The sequence below is a fragment of the Homalodisca vitripennis genome, chromosome 3 (assembly GCF_021130785.1).
Source record: "Homalodisca vitripennis isolate AUS2020 chromosome 3, UT_GWSS_2.1, whole genome shotgun sequence".
In the NCBI taxonomy this organism is placed as follows: domain Eukaryota; kingdom Metazoa; phylum Arthropoda; class Insecta; order Hemiptera; family Cicadellidae; genus Homalodisca; species Homalodisca vitripennis.
The window spans coordinates 170,637,383-170,661,369 of record NC_060209.1 but is presented as its reverse complement, the minus strand read 5'-3'; the positions used below and the strand labels follow the sequence as shown (position 1 = coordinate 170,661,369).

Below are 23,987 nucleotides of genomic sequence, written 5' to 3'. Positions count from 1 at the left end.
AAGTATACTTTTTATGCATGAAATTCCTTAAGAATATGAGGTAATTTGGTATTATACATAGGTCACTATTTTTGGAAGTTTTTCTTACCAGGAACCTAAAAAAATTACATTATTAAAAAGCACGTCTAAAAAGGAGGCAATGAATTCAGAGTACTTCATGTAAAGATGTCAATGACTGTGTTCAAACTAATGATAACAGAGCTGTAACTTGAGACAATATCCAACCTAGCAAAGTTGTAATAAGTATAATTCGATTGTCTCTCCGCTACACAGTGTAATGGATGGATGTATGTATATATATATACATACATACATACATAACATCAATCAATCAATCAATCAATCAAAATGCTTTATTTACAATTTCATCAAGAAAATGTAATGGCGTCAAAATACAGAATTGTCTTCATGCTTCTTGCTTTACAAATTAGTAGGTTTGTGTCATGGTGAAGAATTCCTCCAATGTGTATAGCGGTCGTTCCACCAGCCAGTCCTGTAGTTGTCTCTTCAGTTGTTGGGTGTTCAGGTTCTTCAGTGATTCTGGTAGTGCATTATACAGTTTACGTCCGATGTACGACGGCTTCTTGCTGTACTGTGTAGTGTGGTGTAGTGGAAGTATGTAGTCTTTTGCTTCGTCTCGTGTAGTAGTGGTGGATATTCTCCCCTCGTCTGTAGTCCTGCTGGTGTGTGTGGGTAACAACAGTGTGGATATAGAGACTTATCACTGTTAGAATTCCTAGTGCTTTGAAAGATTCTCTACAAACTCTCTGTTGGTTTTAGATCAGCAAGTGTTCTTATTGCTTTCTTTTGTAGGACTAGGATTCTATTTAGGTTTTGTTTGGTTGTGCCACCCCACACTATCAAACCATACCTAATGTGGGATTCAATCAAGGCGTATTAGGCTGCTTTCGCTATATCGAGTCCTCCAATCCACTTCATTCTTCTCACAACAAAAACCTGATGCCAGCTTCTTGCTCAAATTATTGACATGAGTAGTCCAGGAAAGATCAGAGTCTATGGTAACTCCCAGTAATTTGGCTTCTTTTTCTACCAAGAGATCAGGAATTTTTGGTATCTCGTCCAGTCGCCTACTAAAGTTTATGCAGGTTGTCTTTTTTGGATTTATTACCAGGTCGTTTTGGAGACAGTAGTGAAGTGTTTCTTGCGTTGATGATATTATGTCAGAGTGGAGCTCTTCAGCAGTATTTGTGGTTAGAAGGAGAGTAGTGTCATCGGCATACATTACAGAGTTATAATTTATGGAATTTGGAAAATCATTGGTAAAAAGGACAAACAGAAAAAGGGCCCAAAACTGAGCCTTGTGGTACTCCTCTATTTGAGGGTTGAAAGGTGGATTTGAAGGATGTCTTCTTACCATTTGTTTGATGTTTGTAATTCTACAAGCTGTTGGCGTCCTTCTAGGTAACTCGCTATCCAGTTCCCCGACCCCTCCCCTGACACCTAGAGTTGCCAGTTTAGTTAGAATGAGGTCGTTGTCCCAAGCAGTCGAAAGCTTTGCTATAGTCAACCATAACAGCTGCTACAAGTTTGTTGTCCTCCAGCTGATCTGTGACAAAATTCAACTAGGCTGACTAATGCACTTAGTGTTGATCTTCCTTTTTAAGAAGCCGTGTATAGTGTATAGCTCAATTCAAACCAATGAGCTGATGTTTTGTTAGCAGCTCTTGGTTTTTGCAGATGTTCAGTCATCCTTTTGATTGCAATTTTTTTCTATTATTTTTGAAAATTGTGGATATCAATGAGATTGGCCGATAGTTCTCTAATTTTGTAGTTGTTCCAGTCTTGTGTTTTGGGTAAATCTTCAATAATTTTAGTAATGATGGGAAGTGTCCTTGTTCAAATGATTTATTTATCACAGCAGCAAGGGGGGCAGCGAGTTGTTCAGCACAATGCTTGACAGCCTTGGAGGGTACCTCATCCAAACCACATGATAATTTTGATTTGAGAGAGCTAATTTATTTCTAAAACTTCTTTTTCATTAGTTGGAGCAAAGTTGAACACTTCGATGTATTGCCTAATGGGAGGGTTTTGAATTGACTGCGGGACATAATGCAGATCATTTCTGTTTTTTTATCAGTGTATTTTCTGCTACTTCTGCAAAAAATTTATTTAGGTTTTTCAGCAATCAACGAGGGATTGTTTTCAAATGTTACCATTTATTTTCCATTTGAAGAGGTGTTACACTTGGATTTTTAGCCTGCTTCTCTGAGTTTATTATGGTCCACAGTGCTTTTGATTTATTGTCGGATTTATTTATGTATTCTGTTGCTGCAGTACGTTTAAGGTTTCTAAGCTTGAGGTCGTAGTCTTTTTTCTTAGTGATCATTTCAGCCTTATCTGCAGCATTGCCAGTTACTTCATATTTCCGAAAGGCCCTGAGAAAAATTTCTTTCAATCTCCTGGCTTCTTCATCGTACTTGCCATTTGCTTAGATCTTTTTTTGGTTTCTTGATTTCTTATTTGGGCAAGTTAAGTCCAGATTCAGCCTTACATTCCTGTAAAAGGCATTGTACATTTTCTTCAGCATTCAGGCTCATTATACACACAGCTCCAGGTCTACTTTCATAAGCTCCGTTTTAAGAATTTGAAGACTTTGTTTACTGAAATTTCTTCTGTGTTCACCTCACTGATGTTTGTGTGGGATTTTACTTTCTAGGTGTAAAAGACATTGTTGGCCTGTGTGATCTGATAAGCCTGTTTGAAAAATATTGAATTTGACAGTTGAATTGGGCATGTTAGTGCATATGCAGTCTATAGATGATTTGCAAGTGTTAGTTATGCGTGTTTCTGGAGAGGGAGGCGTATTATTCCATGACTTAGCAGCTCTTCTTCAAAATGTTGGTTTTCTGGATTGTCAGTTAGTCTGTCAAAATTAACGTCACCCATTAAAAGTATTGGATTTGTCTCTGCTCGAATATTTTCCAGGATACTAGCTATCATCTCGATTGCTTGTTTACTTTGTCCTCCTGGAGGTCTATAAAACTCCCAATATATGTAGTGATTGTTTGTTAATTTTGATCTTTATCAAGGCTGCTTCACACACTAATTCTATGCAGTAGTTGGCAATATCCGCTGCTTCTCCCTCAATGCCTGATGTTTCCTCCAGATATATCGCAACTCCTCCAAGTTTATGATTGCCTCTGCTGAAAGCTGTAATTAGTTTATATCCATGAATTGATATTGAGCGTTAGATTATCTTGATTTAGCCCATGTTCAGTTAATATCAGTACTGTTGGGCGCAACTGGTTCAGAAAGTGATTTAGCCTCTCAACTTTTTTAGACAGTCCCCTTATATTCTGGTGGAAAATTGAGATTTTCTGAGGCTGAGTCCTTTTTTTTTTCAGAGTGGAGTTGATGAAAATCCTGTGGTTTTGTATGTTTTTGTGTCTTTCCTGTTTTGGTTGGCAGTTTTCTAAAAAAGCGTTTTCATTTTTTGAGGCGACTTCCATATTGATGTATATTTGTGGGGGTTGACCTTTGGTTAGAAAAGTTTTTTACTGATGGGTTTATTTTGGCGTTGCTGGGTTTGAAAATGGTCATTTTCTGAGCATCCCTTGAGGGCTTCAAGTTCTCTAGTTTACAAACTCCTCAAGGGTTTTCTCCACTTGGGAGGATTTTAGCACTCAGTGTGGTTTTTTCTCTCTTCTGATCCCTTCAATTAATCCTTCATTTACAGTAGTCCTTCTCAAGCCTGTTTCTACATTGGCAGGTTCTTCATGCCGAGCTTTGTTTTTGGCTACTTGGAGAGGTACACTGAAATGGTTCCTCTCCTTCCCAGTTTGTTTTTTGCTCTTACTTATGTTATGGTTTTTAGAACAAGGAAGACTCTTTGCAGTGGGTGTACTTTGTGTGAGTGCTGGTGGTGTTGCAGGGTTTGTTTGTTCACCTTGCTTAAGCAGTTTTTCTTGCAAAGTTACCACAGAGCATTCTAGTTGGTCTTGTCGAATCTTCAGTTGAGTCAGCTCAATTAATAGAGAGGCAGAGTAGTTGGGAACATAAAATTCTGAGTAATCTGTTTGTGTTTCTGAAGCGCTAGTGAGTTTAGGTGTCTGAGGTAGGCCCGTTTTGTCATCTTGGTTTTAATTTCGGTTTGTTTATTATTACATGTAATTGCTTCACTGGTGTTGGACTTGACGGTGCTGTTGTGTAGGCTGTGGCTGGTTGTATGGTTTGCGTTTCTACATTTTTGAATTTCTTTGAGTCTTGTTGGTTTTTGTCCAGCAAATCTCTTTGTCCACATACATACATATATACATACATCCATCCATTACACTGTGTAGCGGAGAGACAATGAATATAGTGAAGTCTTTGTTCAGGGACTGGCATTAAACAATGATACTGCTGATAAAAAAGATTACTTGGTTAATTTTTAAACCTACATAAAATTCTTGTATATCCTAAAATAACTTTAATAAGGTCAGCAGATGTTTTTGATAAAAGAGTTATTAAATTATGCATTGCAAATAGAATTAATAATGTTTATATGTTAAATGTTTTATTAGAAATAAATAAGACATCTTTTGCATAAATTACGTTAATAATGCTTGCATTAGAATAACTCATGGTTCAACCTAGCATGCTCACATTCTAACTCAGATCATGTGAGGTTATCTTTAACTTCAGTACTACTAGTAACACATTTATGATAACCTAATCTAAACCTAGTTATTTCGCATAATAACAAGAAGTAGTTATGGTCAGAGTGGCCTCCTTTTCACCGACATCACTTCTCCTTTTTGGAGGTAGAGAACAAGAACCGATTGTCATAATGACATTTAACCCTTTGAGTGCCGGGCATATTTGGGGGGTGGTGTACTGAAAAGTGCCGGGTATTTTTCCAGTGAGTGTACCGAAAAGTGCCAGGCCTATTTTAGCAAATTTGTAAGCGTTTAAAAAAAATTTATAGTTTGGTTATTTATTTAGCTATCAACCTAATTTTCTTTTAATTTTCTTTGCACAATTTGCAGTTTTACCAAAACAATAAACTGCCATGGAACTGTATCTAGTAATAAAAAAATTTACTTACCAAAGATATTTTTCCAAATTTTTTTATCTTTCCATTTTCACACTCAATAACATCAATGAAAAAAAAAAACAAGACTTGTAACTATGTATAAAAACTGAAAGAGCATTTTGTATAAAAACTGAAAGAGCATTTAATTGTGAATAACTGTACACATTTTCACTTCAAAATCTTTAAAATTAACATTGTTATGTCACTTTTACCGCACCAATGTAAAATTGTATTTATCAGCCATGACAACAAAGAATGTTCAAAACTGTGATTATTTTTATTATAAACTAATAGAAATACAAAACACAAAATGAAACTCAAAATCCTCTTCTGTGATAGGAGTGCATAAATGAAATCTTTGGTAATATTTACATACACTAAATACATATAAAACTTAGCAATGATGTTTAGGGACGCACTTTGCATGTAAGCCTTTCTTACATTTCACACACATAAATGAAGATTTCTTCCTTTTTCCCCCTGCTTGTGTGCTCTCTTAGCTACATATACAGCAATGTTTTCCCCCCTTCCATCAGGAATTTTTTCAATTAAGCCAAACACGATGCCTGTATCTCTACCAGCACCCACTTTACTTATGCGATTTGGTGTAATGTTAGCCATGTCTGTAACACTAGGCCGGTTTTCTTGTAAGGCAAGCCAATCCTTTGACAAATCTTCTATTACTGATACAGTGTAGTGTAATCTATTTAAGGTTTGTCTGTGTTGTTATGGTAGAGGATAAAGGAATTCAACATCATGCGACCAATTACATTGAATGTCACTTGCTTCCAAGTTTTCAGAGTTTTACGGTCATCTAAATATTGATAGAGCATTTGGTCATTTCCATCGATTCCCTCCATAAAACTGTTGTAATTTCTTATCATCATCGGTTTATCAGCTATGCGTACCAAAGTTGCTCGCCTTTTTGTTTTCCGTTCATTTTCTGCTTTACATTTTGTTGAAAGAAGAACTTGTTTTTTATTACTCTGTTTTTCTCTGAAACCTAGCATTAATAGATAATCTTTCCACAGGTACTTTTTATCTCCAACTTTAAACTTGTTAATCATTGAGTTTGGAATTCCTTTTCTATTGTGCCTGATTGTTCCGGTCAAAAATGTTAGTTTAGAATAAAGGTACTTGGCCAATGCAATTGTTGTAAAAAAATTGTCCACAAAAATATGATAGCCTTTGTTTACAAGATTCGTCATTTCCAACAACTTGACTACAACATAGTAACCTAATCCCTTCTTTTTAATCTCAGCCTTGTCTTCGTTATTAGAAGCCCCTTTGTAAACAAAGAAGGAAAGACAATAGCGAGTTAATGAATCACATATTGCCCACAATTTTACACCGAAGTGATGGCGTTTCTTGGGTAAATACAGCAAAAGCTGTGAGGGTTTTTTTAGTACTGATCATACTTTCATCTATTGAAAGATGCTGCCTAGGACTAAAATGTAGTTTAGAAATTCTATTAGCATAGTCCACCAACGGTTGAAACCTTGCACATGGGTCATAACCAGGTTGTCCTGAGCTGGACAGATTAGTTGTATCAACCATGTGGAAAAAAGTCAATATTCCTTGAAACCTGTTACGGTTGAACATACGACCAAACCAAGGGATGTATTGACTGGAAGATGTGACCCAATATGAATAAATGGTTGGCTTAGGGTTTAAGCCCATATTTAGTAGTACTGCTAGAAAGGCTATGATTTCTAACCGTGTTACAGGGCACCACATCTTTGATCTGCTATTTGGTGGTAAAATACCATTATTTTTCCTCAAATAGGAGTTAGCATATATAAATTGTGTACTTTACAAACATATCTAATATTACTGGGGTGAAAAACAAGTTGAAGTAGCTGACTGGCGGTGAATTCCTATTTGGACAGTGTTTTACAGAAGGCCTATCACTACAAGAAAAATTCTCATTATAACCTGGGTCATTTTCCTCATTCACTTCTATCCATCCACTTCCATCTTCATCTGAGTTTTCATCTGAACTGTCAGGAATTACAGTTCTAGGCCTACCTCTAGGCCTAGGTTGAGGACTAACATCTTCATCTGACAATTCATCACTTGAAACAAAACGTTGTGTAGGCCTAGTTTGCACATTTCGATTACTGGGTCCAGGTTGGTCCAAGTCGGAACTAGGTATATAATCTGGATCATCATCGGTATTGTCTCCAAATAAACCACTTTCACTACTATCACTGTCTTCTGAACACACGCTGACATTGCTTACAAAACTATCGTCAAGGAACTCTTCATCAATAATTCTTCCTATTGCATTTTCACTTAGAGGGGATCTAGAACGATCCATAATGACATAAACGAGGATAATAAACTGTTATATAAACATGTAACTAATGTATACACACAAAATAATACTAAAAATAACCTCAAAGTACAATTCCGCAACGCGAATTACAGTGAACTGGAACACGACGTCATGAAGATCAGCTGTCAATAATATCTAGATCATTCGTCATCTTTGTTAATATAAATCTTTCCAAAGACAACTAAATCGATATATTATGAAAACAACAACTCTTTATGAACAAATATAAACTATAATTAAGTCAAAATATTAGTTTTGGATTTTTTACGAATATTTTTCCGAACGTCCGGTTAAATCGGACGTTGGCACTTTTCAGACATCATTTTGACGTCCGATAGAATCGGACGTTGGCACTCAAAGGGTTCATTTTCACAGTAAGTAAAATAAAATCTGTTCTTTGTAATAATGTAGTTTTTTAGGCCCCAGTTATAAAAAGTGTTTGAAAATCAATGGCGTCCTGTTAATAGTCAAGTCAAGTCAAATTCTTTATTGCCATAAACACATTGTATACATGTATGACATCGTCAATATTTAAATAGTGATACTAATAAATGTGTTTAATAATTAGTACAATATAAAATGAACTCTTTTACATCATAGATACTTAATTCAATCAACAATGACTTAAGCTTAATTTTAAATTTATTGTCATCTAAGCATTTAATTTCCCTAGGTAACATATTATAAATTTTAATCCCCATTTCATATGTTGATTTAATGGTTGCTTGGTAATTGCATTGCCTGATTCTAAGCAAGTTTCTTTGTCTAGTATCATGATCATGAATTGAACTATTTGTAGGTAAAACATTTAAATTTATCCTAACATACAATAATAACTGTAGTATATACAATGATGTAACAGTCAGAATACCTAAATCTTTAAATAAAGGCTTACAATGAGTCCTACAGCTAGCATTGCACATAATTCTTAAAACTCTCTTTTGCAAGATTAAAAGTTTTTTTATATTACTATCACAGCCCCAAACAATGATTCCATAAGATAAATGACTTTGTATGTATGCATAATATACTGACAATAATACATCTAGAGTTACATATTGTTTCAGTCTTCTAATCATAAAGGTACCTTTAGAAATCTTATTACAGACATTTACAATATGAGCCTCCCATTTAATATTTGACTGCAACAACACACCTAAAAACTTAACATCATTGACATCAATAGAGTTACTCAAACTAAATTTAATACATTGAGTTTTATCTTTATTTAGACATAAACCATTGGCCGCAGTCCAATCCTCAGCTACAGAGTTAAAATGAGACATTATTTGATTTACTAGATTTATATTTGAACAACTAATTTGTATTGCTAAGTCATCTGCATACATAAAAGATGATACACAAACATTATTAAGGGCAGAGGGCAAGTCATTAATATAAACAATAAACATAGTTGGTCCTAATATTGACCCTTGTGGCACACCTGTAATTACTTCCAAGTATTGAGTGAAGCAACCATTATAAAACACTGATTGAAACCTATCAGATAAATATGAATGAACAAGTTTAACAGACTTTTCATCAAATCCATAAAATTTGAGTTTATTTAAAAGTATCACATGATCAATAGTGTCAAAGGCCTTCGACATATCGTAAAAACTACCAACCACAAATTTTCTTGCGTCTGTACACTCCTTCACATAATCGACTAACGCCATACTGGTACTCTTCCCTGGTCTAAAGCCATACTGACTCTTGGAAAAAAGATTATTATGTTCAAAATACTTAATTACTTGGTTATTTAAAAGAACTTCAAAAACCTTAGATACAACAGGTACTATTGACACGGGATGATAATTAACATAGTCACCTGTTGAGCCCTTCTTATGCAAGGGAACAACCTTCACTAACTTAAGACATTGTGGGAAAATACACCCTTCAATACAGATATTAAACAAGTATGACAAAATTTCAGCAATAAATGGTGATGCCAATTTTAAAACATGAGAGTTGAGATTGTATACATCTAAACATGAACTATTACTCAAAGATAAAATAGCTTTATGAACCTGTTCAACACTAACACAGCCAAATGAAAAAGTTGAATTTACATTATTACCTTTAATGACACTTGTTAATCTTAACTTATCAAGATAGTATGACATATCATGTATTTGCTGAGGCACTTCTTGGACAATAGACTCAACTTTACTTACGAAAAAATTATTAAAACCACTACTAGTTAAACTTACATCAACCTTCTTAACAGAGGAACATTCATTAGCACCTAAGGTTTCTTTTACAATTGACCAGATTGCTTTAGGTTTATCTATAGCATTCTTAACTTTATTACCATAATGAGCTCGCTTGGCTTGCCTTACATTGCATTTATACCTTGATTTCAGAACTCTGTATGAATCCCTAAAACAAACCTGACCAGTATTTTTAAACAATTCATACATAAACAAACATTGCTCTTTCACTAATCTAAGCTGCTCATTATACCAGTTTGGCTTTTTAGGCTTATTTTTAACAACCCTACTGTATTTAATAGGGCAGGCTATATCAACAATTTCTAAAAACTTAGCTAAAAACAACTCAAACTTATCATTAACTGAGCTTAACGTATACAATACCAACCAGTTAACCCTGCTTAGCAGGAACCCAAAATATGCACTAGTGACATTATCAATTGATCTGGATATCTTAAAATTAGGCCTACTTTTAAAATTTTTGTTACCAATTGAGACATCATTTTGACATGGATCCAATTTACCTTTAAAAACCACGCTATGGTGGTCAGACATTGCCATTGGTTGCACAAAAGCAGAACAAATTCTATCAGGATGCACAGATACAGCTATGTTGTCAATACATGTACCAACAGAATAACCATATAGGCTAGGTCTAGTAATATCATACACAGTATTCCTCAAGTTAAAACTCAAAAACAAGTTGTTTAAAACCCTATTATGCAAGCTGTCACTTAAAATATCTACATTGAAATCATTACATAAAATAATCGAGGCACCAGTTTTATTTTTATCAGATAAAATATTTAACACATTATGCAAGTTTTCAATAAAAATATCAAAATTTTCATATACAGGAACTCTATAAATTTCTAAACAAATAACATTTAAATTCTCAATATAAACCGCCGCTACTTCACACACAGAAGGTACGGAGAGATTTACAAGAAAAGACAATTCTTTAAACTTCAAATCAGATTTGAGAAAAACTGCTGTGCCGCCTCGTTTAGCTGAAGGCCGATGGTACGCACTTGCCAATACGAACCCAGGAATGACCAATTCTGCAAGATTGTCTCGATGCTCCCAATGTTCACATATGCAGACCACATGACAGCCAAATTTGTTAGAGAGAAGACTAATTTCATCTATCTTATGAAGGACACCCTGAACATTCCAGTGAACCACTGTGAAGTCTACATATTGAGTTGCAGAGGGATCAGAACTAGGTTCACTTAGGTGGCCCGAAGTGACTGATTGTTGCTGTCCAAAAAAGAATCATTTCTTTTCACAAAAGGCTTAGGCCTATTCCTAGGAGCCCGGTAATTGCCAATAATGCATCCCTCGAACCATAAGTTAGGGTGCATAAGCTCCTCCCCCAAAGCATAAGAAACTCCAATTTTAAAAGAGCTATATGTATTGTATTTTGTCTCAAGTTTCTCACACACAAATGTCTCAGACTCTTTTAACGACTTCAAGTACGTAACTATATCCTCCGAGCTCACTGAAGGATCGAGCCCTGAGAGGAACATCCAGAACATTTTCTTAGCTGGCTTGATAACAAAATCTTCACTCACCTGTCTCGTACCATGCACCACATTGTTCTTACTTGACTTCACTGCATCACTAAAACTAGGCCCACCTTCATCATACTTAGGCCTATGAACCAGTTCTTTAGTCTTACGCTCAGTAGCAAAAATGTGTCTCACATTAGGCTTAGATTTGTCCATATTCCCTCTCATGTTGTTTCCACTTTTTCCACCTCTATAACTCGCAGTTTTCCAACCTCGGTTAGAATTAGTGAACACACGATTAGAATTTTGCTGGACACTGTCATCATCTTCTATAGTGCCTTCCACATTCTCACTAGGACCAGCCTTGGGTACATAATTCTCAATCTGACCTGCTTCGTTAGAACTAGGCTTACTCAACGTTGAGGTAGGCCTAGGCTTAGTACCAAATTCACTAATCACTTGCTTAAGCATAACCACTTCTTCGGATAACCTAGAATTTTCGGATGACACATTGTCTATTTTTTTATTAAGTTCAAAATTATCATTTACTACTCCCTTCGTAACTTCAATTAATTTCTTGACAGTCGCATTAATAGCAATGAAATCATCATAATCGCACACTTTCTTTACCAGACGATCCATCTTTAGGCTGCAAGTCCCACAGTACCATTTAACCTTCTCACTCAGGTCGTTAATTTTCTTGTAATCTGTACTATTAATGTTAACACACATTCCATGAAACCAATTCTTACAAAAACCTTCACATTCAAGAGCAACTTCATTATCTAAAACAATTTTATTACAACAGGGACAATTGCTTTCATTTTCATCGCCCGCCATCTTGAAACCTCCATGAACTACTAATATTTAAATACAATTCTACAATGTAAACGGGATTCTGTAAGTGAAATCCACAATAATGTTCAACTTATTAACAACAAAAAACATAAAGCATTGACAGCCACCAGACTAAAAAGACAAGAAATGAATAAAACTGGCTCGCTCACAACCGAGATCTAACAACGAAACGAAATGAAAACTAATACCAAAGTACCCAAGAAAGTACTGATCGGAAATACCCCTGACCATCATTGCTGGCTTCGGCGCCACCCCGCACTTCTGCGTAAAAAGAAAAACATCCCTCGAGATAGTACCTAAGTGTAGTTGGTTGGAATAATTGTACTTCCCCACACTGCTGCTACTGACACATACGACCTTTTCTTCTGACACGTCTACTAGATTCAAATCAATTCTAAAAGACAATCAATTTAAAGTTTTAGATATGTTAAAAGAAAAAAAATATTATTCTATTGAAAAATATCTATGTGATACAATAAATTAATAACATTATGAATACAAACACTTAAATTTGTACATTTATTACATTTATACATTTAATACATTTGATTTGTATGACTGTTTTATAATTTAATAACATTATACATATTTAATTGTATAATGTAAAATAATATAAATATGTCAGACTTATAATAAAAGAAATATTATTTGATGCCCACCAAGTATCACAAGTTTCAATTAAATTTATTATCGGCTAAAAGTAGGAAAATTAATTTATGAGGAAATAAATTATTTACTTTAATTCTTGTTGCAGCTTGTGGCAACATGCCTGCTGTTCGTGGAGATGGCATGCGAGGCCTTGCTGTCTTCATATCTGACATTAGAAACTGTAAGTATTAATCGTAAATAAGTATTTTATATTTCTTAAAATCACAATTAATTGATATTACTTATGTAATTGTTAGGTGTACTTTATAGGTGATGTGATCTAAAGTAGTTTACTGTATTTTATTGACGTTTTAACTCCTGTTAAGTTTTATAAATGGAAAAGAGAAGGGTGGAATATCAGGAATATGTAATAGTTAATCCATTAACAACTTATCATGGTACCCTCTTGTGATCGGCGTTTTGGCACAGCGTCAGTCGTCACAGGACGGTACCGTGAAAACGACACATGTTAATAAGTATTTATTTAAAAATTAGTATGGACTCAAGTAATAAAGTTTATGTATTAAAACTAAACAAAGTAACATGTATTGAAATTACTACATATAAATATGTATTAACTCCAAGAAAAATAGGAGCGTGATCAGCATTTGGTACCGCATCGGCTGGCACGAGTCGGTATTAATATGTATTAATCCCAGAAAAACAACGTGAATCAAGGTATAATAAGTACTATATTTTTGGACTTTTCTAACCAGTTACATAACTGAATTGTCTGCAACGTTATATTATGGTAAAACCATCGATCAGAATCTTATTTTGTAAAACTTTGTATATTATCTTTTTATGTTTTTGACACTTGTTGTTTCTGCAGTCTAATCGATGGTTTTAGTGAACAAATACAGTACTGGTAGACGTCCTTTGTTTTTTTTTTGTTTTGTTATTATAGCGGTGTAATTTAAATTTTGCAAACATGGCAGAGCCGCCTTCTAATGAGTTTTTGTTTGTATTTTCTCAAAAGTTAAGATTATGTTGTTTGTAGGAGAACACAAATGTCACATTTTACTAAAATATACTTAAAATTGAAAAAAATAGGATAAATGAATTAAATAAAATTGTCCATTTAAAGAATTACATTTCCTATGAAACTACACCAAATATCATAGATTATATGTACAAAAACGTGTTTTACTAAAATTCAAGTAAAAATAAGATAAATGAATGAAACTAAATTGTTCAAGTAAAGAATTACATTTTTTTATAAAACTACACCAGATATCATGGATTATAATTGTGTTTTGTAATAAAACATTTTCTTATTTTAAAATTATCCTGGAAATGAAAGTAATCTTATATACTTCAGATGTTTATAAATTACAGTATATTATAGCCAGTTTCATTAGTTAAAAAACAAAAGCTTAACAAAGTCAACCAAATTACAATAGAATAAAATTTTTTGTGAGAGTTTTGCTAAACCCTTAATTTCTACAAGGGGTTTAGGTACAAAAATATTGAGTGGCTAATGGGTTAAAAGTTTAATTTCTTACATGATACAAGTATTATAAATGAAACAATGAAAATTTCTGTAACAACATAAATGATTTGACCATTTGACTGGTAGCAATAATCTAAAAAACTAATAAAATATTATTATATATATAAAACATATATTCTAATTATAAGTATTAAATATTTAAAAGTTATTCAGTATTGTACAGTACAACAATCACTAGAAATACTTATGCTATAGATAATTTGCTTTGATCTTGGCCTATGCACTTTGTCAAAAAATGGTGACACTCTAGGATCAAACATTTTAGATACGTGAGGTTGAAAGTAACTGCAAACTAAAAAGTTAAGTTAAGGAGGTTAAAATTTAGCTTGTTTAATTCTGTAATTAGGCGTGTAAAGCAAATTATTTACTATCAATAACTTCCAATGTTTTGTGTCAATAACAATGAAAAATTCTGGTTTTTGGCACTTCTCAACCAAACTGCAACTGTTAATATTCATAACTCAGAAACTTTTAGTCCCATTAAGATCACATTTTTATACAGGTAGTGGCAACTAACTGTACTGTTTTTTATTATAAAATTGTTTTTATACAACTAAAATATACAAAAATGTTATACAACAATTGTTTTTATAACTTGTTATAACAAGTTGTCATTAAATTACCATCTTAACTTTTATTCTTGACCAGGTGGTTAAAAGCATTTGGTATTGGTCTTGTTCCAGATTAAATTTATAACAGCAGTTTAATTTGTCACAATTGATTGATTGATTTGTCACTTGTGTAATTTCGTCAATACGATCTTAAATACAAATGAATTTAGTTTGGAAACTGATATTGCTCAGTTGTCATGTCCGGTTGTATGGGGGGAATTCTTATCAAGTTATTAGTGTGTTGTACTTGGATGCCTGACAAATTGGCCAAGTGGTGATCTGGCATTAGATTGATTGACCTCTATAATACATCAGCTGCCTATAACTGTCAAATTTGTCTTCAACTGATTTAAGTTTTCTTAAAATCTAAATTATAACAATATTCAATATAGATATTTCATATCAATTAAAATATGCATTCAGAAATCACTGGCTCTAAATTAATATTTTAACCATGAAGGAATTAAATTGTTATCTTTACACAAAAAAAGCTGCACCTAAGCAAATATTTCAAAGTTTCTTTATGCATCAGTTTAGTTAATTTGCATGATCTATCTTAATTTTTGTTTTGATGTAAAAGCACTTTAGTATTTCAGAACCTAAAGAAAAACAAGCTAATTTTCCAAATTTGGGATGTTTTAGTTATTGATTCCTAAATAGTTATGTACTTATATTTGGGTATTTGTGAATTTTAGATTTTTTAACCAATTTAATCATATATTTATAAAAAAGTGTAAGTTTTCTGTTTTTATTTTTATAGAGTTGTGTGCTCTATAATGTGAAATAGAACACTAACGTGCCAATGAGGCATAATTTAGTCACAAATTAAAAGTATAGTTTCCAAATAAAAAAATACAATGGATTTTTATGAACTTCATTATACTATAAAGATTGGCCTCGAGACTCAAGTTTAAATTATGTTATATATAGCTGAGAAAAAAATATGAAAGGTTAGGGAGATTTTTAACAGTTGTGCTCATTTTTATTATAGTAATTGTTATTTACCTGTTCAATTATCCTTGATTGTCATTGAGGAATTTTTTAAATTTGTATCAAAAGTAAGTTCAGCTTAATTGATTGTACTCTTTGATATATATATGCTTTAAATTCTAATACAAATTGTCTGTAATTCTACCATACAATTTAAGAATCAGCACCAACAATAGGGCCTAAATAGTGTTCTAGCGAACAAGGGTAATGTAATTGCTGAAAGTTAGGATATTACATTTTGCATAACACTCTTTTTTAGGCATGGGTTTGATTAGTATGTTAGACACTGATTAGTATACTTAAGGACCTATCAAAGCAGATTCTATACCATATTTGAAACAAACATTATCAGGAAGGAAAAATCTTCGAACAAAAACTTAAATAACAGTGTGCCAATAGACAACACAAAGTATTAACTTTAATTAGAGAATTTCCTCATCGTGGCAGAACAGATAATTCTTTTAATAGGTCCTAGAATTTCATTAAACACTTGAATGATTATTTAAAATGTTTTTCTAATTTGAGAATGTAATATACAAAATTAACAAAAATGTGATCATAGACAAATACTTAGTATATACGGTATATATTTATTTTAAAATAAAAATTTAGTTCTTTCAAAGACTAAGTAACTAAATTCAAATTTCAAAATAATATTTTTTCGATTTTGACTCAATTTTACCTTGATAGCCAAATTGGTTGACCTTAGTCATAAGCGTATAAACACCTAGGGACATTTTAATCTTTTTAAAGGTTAATTTTGAAGAGCTTCCTTCACATAATAGTGCGTAGCCTAGTGCAAACATAAATCAGTAAATATACAATTATTTGTCAAAACTTATCATTTCAGATCACTCCTTACTTGTAGTAACCAACATAATTATTTTACAATAGTTTTAATAAAATTGACTATTAATAAGTATGTTTATTTAACAAGTGACAATCAACAACAAGAAGGTTGTATTTACAAACAATTGTAATTTGGATTTCCTTCAAATTTAACATTTGACCCTCATTATAAGGCACTACAATTATAAATACTATAAATTAATGTATTTATCTAGAATTGCCATAACTCTTTAAACCAAAAGGGGAAAGTTTAGAGTAGTCCTATGCCATTAAATTACCAATTACAGACATTTCCCTGTTTTGAGCATTGTATGGTGCGTACACAAAAAAACACAAACTGTTTACTTTACTTAGGCCCCCAACATGGGACTTGACTAAATTTCTATCTTATAGGGATTCTATATCTTCTACGATATAGGGGGGGGGGGGAAATTACCTGTTCACAAATATGTATACATTTTACATAATTGTATTCTTTCGATTTAAGAGATTTAACCAATTAAAAAACTTTATTTATGCAATGGACATGCTGTAAAGTATGACATGATATATTTTATACAGTAAAATGTTAGCCAAAAGAAAACATATATATTTACAAACAAATCCTTGCTCCGATCCGGTTAGACTCTTATGGTTCCAACAATCGCCTCTTGCGGTCCTCGACATATCTCTTGTTAGTGTTCAAGTCTGGAGTAACACAACTTGTGGACTTCTGCATTACATCCAGGACACCAGTAATCTGATTTTTCTTTACCTCCCCCTGGGATGTTACACACAACACATTCTTTACCGTTTTTTCCTGGCAAATGTTTGTCGGTACACACCATCACCAACGGGTTGAGGAATAGGCATTTCTGAAGTTACCAAAGAATTGATTACTTCAAAATGGAACTCTCTTCTTTATTTGGGCCTATCAGTATTCAAAGAATGCAAAGTCCAGGTAGTGAACATGCATAAGTCTATAAAATTGAAAAAATGTCTTGTAATATTTGGAAATTGGTTGCAAGATAAGTGATACACTGATCTGCTGCTTATATCAATGCCACCTACGGTATAGTTGTGTATCAATAGTATTGTTCTTCCCCATTATTTCATGTTTACACATCACAATTCTGTCTTCTGCATGAAATGCTGTTGTAATGACTAACACTGGTTTTCTATTCACTTCTGCCTATATCCAACTAACAACAGCTCTCACTTTTAAATACTTTCCCTCTCTCCTAGCTTTGTTGTTGTTATGGTTTTAGACAGATACTTCGTCTTCTTATTTATTGTCCCAGTTAAAAAGGTGTATCTTTCAAGAGGAGCTTTAGCTAGGGGAAACTTGGTATAAAACTTGTCCTTAAGTAGGTGATTGGCTTTATCTAGACAGCTGCGGTTTCCCATAACATCCATGACCATACGGTGAGTGAACAATCTGTAATCATAAGCTTCCACTTCATCATCTTTATTTTCATTAGGCCTAATAGCTAGAAGTAATTTGCACCACTGTACAGCCCTACATGAAAAATATGGTTTGTTTGCTGACTTAACATTGGAATTTTATATTTATTGTGTGTGCTTTTTATTCAGTAAGTACTGAATAAAATCGGAGTGATGTTCAGAGCTATAGTTATGGATTTTTCTGGGCAGGGTGTGCAGAGTGGTCATATGTAGGAAAATTATAATCAGCAAAAAACGGTTCTCAAGCACCGTCCTTGAATAAAAAGGAATATCTTTGTTAGGCCTAGTAATCCGAATAGTTTTATCAAATAATGATTTATTTTTCTACAGAAAAGGAAGATATACAACATAGTATAATAAAATTAATTTGTTGTTTTCTTAATAAATTTTGATGTACAAAAATGTTAATCAGCAAAAAGCGGTTCCTAGACATTGTCCTTGAATAAATAGGAATACATTTGTTAGATCTAGTAATCCAAATAGTTTGATCAAATCATGATGTATTTTTCGACAGTCTACACAGAAAAGGAATATATACAAAACAGTATAATAAAAGTAATTTGTTGTTTTCTTAATAAATTTAAAACTGCTACAAAGTGGCTAGTACAAAGTGCTAAAATTAGCCCCACCACCAGAGTAATGTAACTGCCAGCTTCCAGGGTTATTGATTATTCTTACAAAGCTTTGTGCTAAATTGTATAATACATTTTGGCTTAAATTTAAAGTTAAGTATTATATATGTTTCACAAAGATGCAAAAGGGGTATTTATTTTTAGATTGTTTTATGATAATGTTAGATGCAATATTGTATTGTTTTTGAAGGGAAATAAAATGTTATCACATTTTTATTATTGGTTTGAACAGTGAAGGCAAAAGGTCAGAAATGGGAGTAGAAGAAAGTTATCAGCCACAGTTAACGCCCACTAGCCAGCTGCTATCTCTGTGTAGATTAACTCTTCCCTCTCACTACAACTGTAACTGTATTTTCACTATAGAATGGGATTAGATTGTGAATCCTTCAAAAGTTACTGCAATTCTACAAAATTTAGTCTTGAAGATTTGAAGTTAAGCTTTTGAAAAGTAGATATTTAACAGAAGTTAGAATTCTCATGATGCCAGCTTTTGAATACAGTATATAAACTGAATAACTTGTTTACTAAGTATTTCCGGCTAAGAGACATCATTAGATGTCTGCATATATTAATGATGTATATTTCTTAATAATTGCATATTTCATAATTTTATTTCATCCATTATTTCTCATATTGACTTATAAAAATATAGCTTGATCAGTTGTTTTTTTTTTTAAGTACAGTTGGTTTTGTTATTAGTAGAAATGTTATAATTTTAGATTGTACTAAAATAAAGCTTACTAGATTTACTTAAATAGCTAATTATCTGTTTATAGTATAAATTACATTACATTGTTCATAATGTTGGCACTCCAGCTATTCATCATTGTCACTTTCACTTTTCCTCCTGTCGCCTGTTGGTGGTTCAGGCAGAAAGTCCTCAAAATGTTATCCATTATTTTTTGGCCATTTAAACCCTTTTTATTGACAGTATGGCCTTCTACAGGTGAATGTTGGCAAGGAATATTTTCTTCTAGTTTTTCCAGATGGAATGCTTTAGAGTTTAGGAATGGACAAGCCACAACATAGCCAGATATAGTATTAATCTGGCAAAACTGTACTCAACATATTTATACTTGCCCTTAGAGAAGTCTCTTTGCTTGTCCACTCTTTCCAGTGGTGTAACAATATGAGGGGAATAGGGATATAAGTAATAGGGAAATTACTTAGCCCCCTCAAAAAGCCATAAACAAAAAAATATTCATACATGCTTGAAATATACCAGTTAAATTTTTAAATTTGAACTAAACTTACCAGTATTTAATTTATTCAAATTTAGATTTGTTCCATATCCCCCACCATATGCTCTTCAATCAGATTCAACTCCCCTCCCCCAAGGCAAGTCCTATTTATATACTGATTCTTTTATTAATCTTCTTGAAACCTGTTGGCCACCACTTTGTAAACTAATTAAGATCAGACTGTATTGAGATGGTATTTAATAATGCATATAGCCTGTTTTACTATGTCTTTGAAACATAGCAGGAAATGTTTAAGCAACGTTTCAACACAGGTGTGAACTGGAAGATTTTGATGTTAGTTATGACACTGGATGTGTGTGCCTTAGAACTAAATTTCTTTTTTTTATAGTTGTATATTACTATGACAATAGTTTTTAATATATAGTTTGGCTAACGGGTCATTTTCAAATTGAGAACTAATATGATGTGTAAAAAAAATTATTTGTGTTAAATGAAAAAAATGAAAATTATACCTTAATATATTCTGTACTTAACCTAGTAATACCCCCTGAAGTAACAGAGCTTAATTTCTACAACATTTGTATTTTTGTTTTATTTATAGAAGCACATGCTTAAAATTGGTCCCCTCGCTGAGATTATCCCTAATATACTCAAATATATTTAGTGCTTAAGGCTAAAATGGTTAATTGGTATAGGATTGCTAATTACTATCCTTGGGAACATAAATGTCTAAGAAAATTATACAACTATTAACAAAAACACATATTTTTACCATAAAAACTGTAATCAAATCAGAAAAGCTGAAAAAATTCACAAAATTTCAAAAATACATAATTATGACATTATTTGGATTAAAAAACTATATACAAAATTGTTTATTACTATAATTGTGAGTATTATGTCACAAACTTGTCTTTAATAAAACAAGCATTTTCATTTTAATGAGTAAAAGAACATCGTCTGCGAGGGGACAAGCATCGGCGAGGAGATAATGGTGTCGGCGAGGAGACAAAGATCGTCGGCGAAGATACGACAATCACTTGCTATACGATCATTTGCTTTAATATTTTAATTACCGTTCCATGAACGATGTTTTTATTCATTGCTTTTTCTCGTTTTTAGCTGATCATAGAACATAAACATATTAGTAAGACAGCCTGTCACTGTACCATGAATATGGAAGCCAAATACAATGCTCAACAGAAGAGATAATGAATTTCAAACAAGTTGAATAAACTTACCTCATGGTCACGTTTAGCAAATGTTACTCCATGTAAAAAAATAATAGCACATAAAAATTACGTTCTTTGTTTAAAATCACATATACACTATTAATATTGCTGAATTTCTTAGTTACTAAAAAAAAACTTTCACAACTTTTTTATGAATAAAAATAATGATGACTACACAATTGTACTTAAAAAACACCTTACAAAGAAACTGGCCCGTTAAATTTATAAAACAACCTTTCCGCCTGAAACGACATTCTTGGAGTGGGCAATGTTCCCAAAATTTGGGGAAAGCAAATCCATGCAATGTCGTTTTGATCGGGCTGAAACGTTTTGGCATCCTTTGTTTGTTTCATAAACAAAACTTCAATTTCCATATCATTGGACATTTCACTTTGTATCACCGCAACAAATTGTTTTTTAGTTTTCCCCATTTCAAATGAAACTACAACAAAAGTGCCAGGTTTCAGGTCATCATAGCCATAGTTGGAATTAAAAGTTATTGTTTTTTGTACACTTGACGATTCTTCACTCTCATCTTCTGAACTATAAACATCAGACACCCTGAGCCTAACTTTTGTCGGCAACTTTTCCTTTTTGTTGGATTCCATTACATTTTCTATAATATTAAAGTGAAAATGACGACACTCGTTTTCACATTCAAAACAAGATAGCTTTCTTCCAAAGAAATATTTGCTGTTCCAGAACAATTGTCGAATGCCCATAATACCTTTAATTGCTGGCAATTTTTCTGGGACTTGTCTTTTAAATGCTTTAATGTCAGAACTAAGCACTTCTATGATGTTCGTAGAGCTTAAAATAATGCCTCTACCAAATCTTTTGCAGACATGATGTCTTTACCATGAAGAACGTGTTGGTCCGCATTTCTTTTTAAGGAGCCCCGACTCCGTCCATGGCACCCTTGCCGCGGCCTGATTCCATAAAATTCCAAGAGAAACTTTGTAATTTTTTAAACATTTTTGGCAATTTTTCTTTCATGAAATAAACGTTTGTCTTATTTCTGTACTGGGACGATGGGCTGTCGGAAAAAATATATATCATCTTAGTTTTAGGGAAATCTTTTGCAGCAGTTTCTAAAATGGGTTGCAAATGGGCCCAAACGGCATATGACACGTGATCTATATCATCCGATACAGTGCAAAATGATTTGCATCTGACTTCTTTGTTTTGATGGAAGTGCATAACTCCAGTGTGCAAAGAGATTTGGGGTTTGGATGCACCAAAGTGCATGCTTTGAATTTCAGCCGAGCATTTAACAACATAGTTTTGTGAAAAATCTATCTGAAACATAAGTTCATCTTCTTTAAGATTCTCCATTAAAGAATTTAGTTTATTCCCCTGATGCTTCATGGCAAATACATGTTTTTTAAAGTTCATCATTTGATCCTTGAACATTTCATTACTTCGCCAATGTCGTAATCTTTAGTAACTTTTGAAACTTTTTTTATAACTTTCTCTTCGCCTTTAATAATTTTTTTTTCTACTACTTGTACCCACTGACTTACTTTAATAATCTTTTGGGCATCTTCATCAAAATAAACTTCGTTAGATAAACACTTTTGACATCGACCATACATACACTTTTCATTTTCAGTTGAGCAAACTAAAGAGTTTAATACTTCACTGGTTTTTGAAAATAAAATTGACTTGGCGTTGTACAATGCCGATACAATTAATTTTATGTTTTCATGATTTGAACAAGTGCAGGTTTCTCTATCTTTTTGTTTAGGCTTTTGTACCCAGAATGGCCTGCAACGGGTAAACGTTTGTGTAAGATACGTTTCCGTTTATTTCTTGTACAAACTTATTATGCAAATTTGCCAAAGTGTCCAGTAATACTCGCCTTTGCATTTTTACACCCCCTCTTGTTATAAAGTCTTTCTTGCCTGGCATCATCTTTGATACTAATCATTTAAAAAAAAATTTCTTATTGGTAAAGCTTCCTTCACTTTTACTGTAGAGTACCTTTTCCTCATAAACTTAGTATAACCGTCCACCATTTTTTTATTTCTGTTGTAGGATACAATCGATGTAAATTCTTTTTGGACCCTATATTCTCGTAAGAACTTTGTGCCAATAACTTTTGACTTTATTTGGCGTTCTTTAGTTTTAGGATCACTACTCTCTATTGATGACTTCAGCTGCTTTTGTAAAGCAAAACCAACAAAGAGTCTTTTTTTAATGTGTGGTGATACTTTTTCGTTTCGTACCAGCCCCCTAACCTTTTTGCACGGGGAGGGTGATGCAACACTTTTATTCTTCATTTGTTCCCTCTGAAGTCGTTTCTTGTATTTTTCCAATTTCGCCCTAAGTTTATTGTTCTCTTCTTTTTGTTTTTTTAGTTCCCTATAAGCTTTAGCTCTGTCTTTTCTAACAATTTTTTGGCCGATTTCTTTTTGACGAGAGTCTCTTTTATTTTGCGTTAGGTTTTCTTCAGTGCCGCTTTCGGGAGGGGTATTACTTAAAACAACATTTTCTTCCTTCTTCTTTTTTCTTAAAGCTGCTTTCCTTGCTTTCCAGATTTTTCTGCACACTTTTTTCTCTTTTTCAGTCATTTCAGCAACTAACTTAATCTGTTTTTCTTTTTTTAATCGGTGGTATCTTTCTCTGTCTCTTTGACATTTTTTTTCTAACTTTTCCACTGACATATTTTCTGTTTCGGGCATTAGCAAGTTCTCGTTCCCTTCTGTATTTTTGTGCGTCAGCAGCATTTTTCTTCTTTGTTTTACCCATTACATACTGAAAATAAACTAAACATATTTATTCATGGAAAAAGAAATTAAATTTATTAGGGTTAATAATTCCGAGGGATAATGGTATTAAAATTTCAGTTTATTTTTTAACTTGACAGAAGAAGCAATGCAAAAGACAAAACAAAAGTTCACGTCTAAACA

General features: G+C 33.0%; 1 protein-coding gene across 1 annotated transcript in view; it reads left to right on the top strand.

Annotated features, from left to right (window-relative positions):
* LOC124357764 (AP-2 complex subunit alpha) overlaps positions 1–23,987 on the top strand; it is an 82,785-nt gene that overhangs the window by 5,676 nt on the left and 53,122 nt on the right. The window contains exon 2 of the mRNA XM_046809802.1: positions 12,710–12,784. Within this exon, the coding sequence (XP_046665758.1) occupies positions 12,721–12,784 (64 nt within the window). The 5' untranslated portion in view covers positions 12,710–12,720. The remainder of the gene's footprint in view (positions 1–12,709; positions 12,785–23,987) is intronic.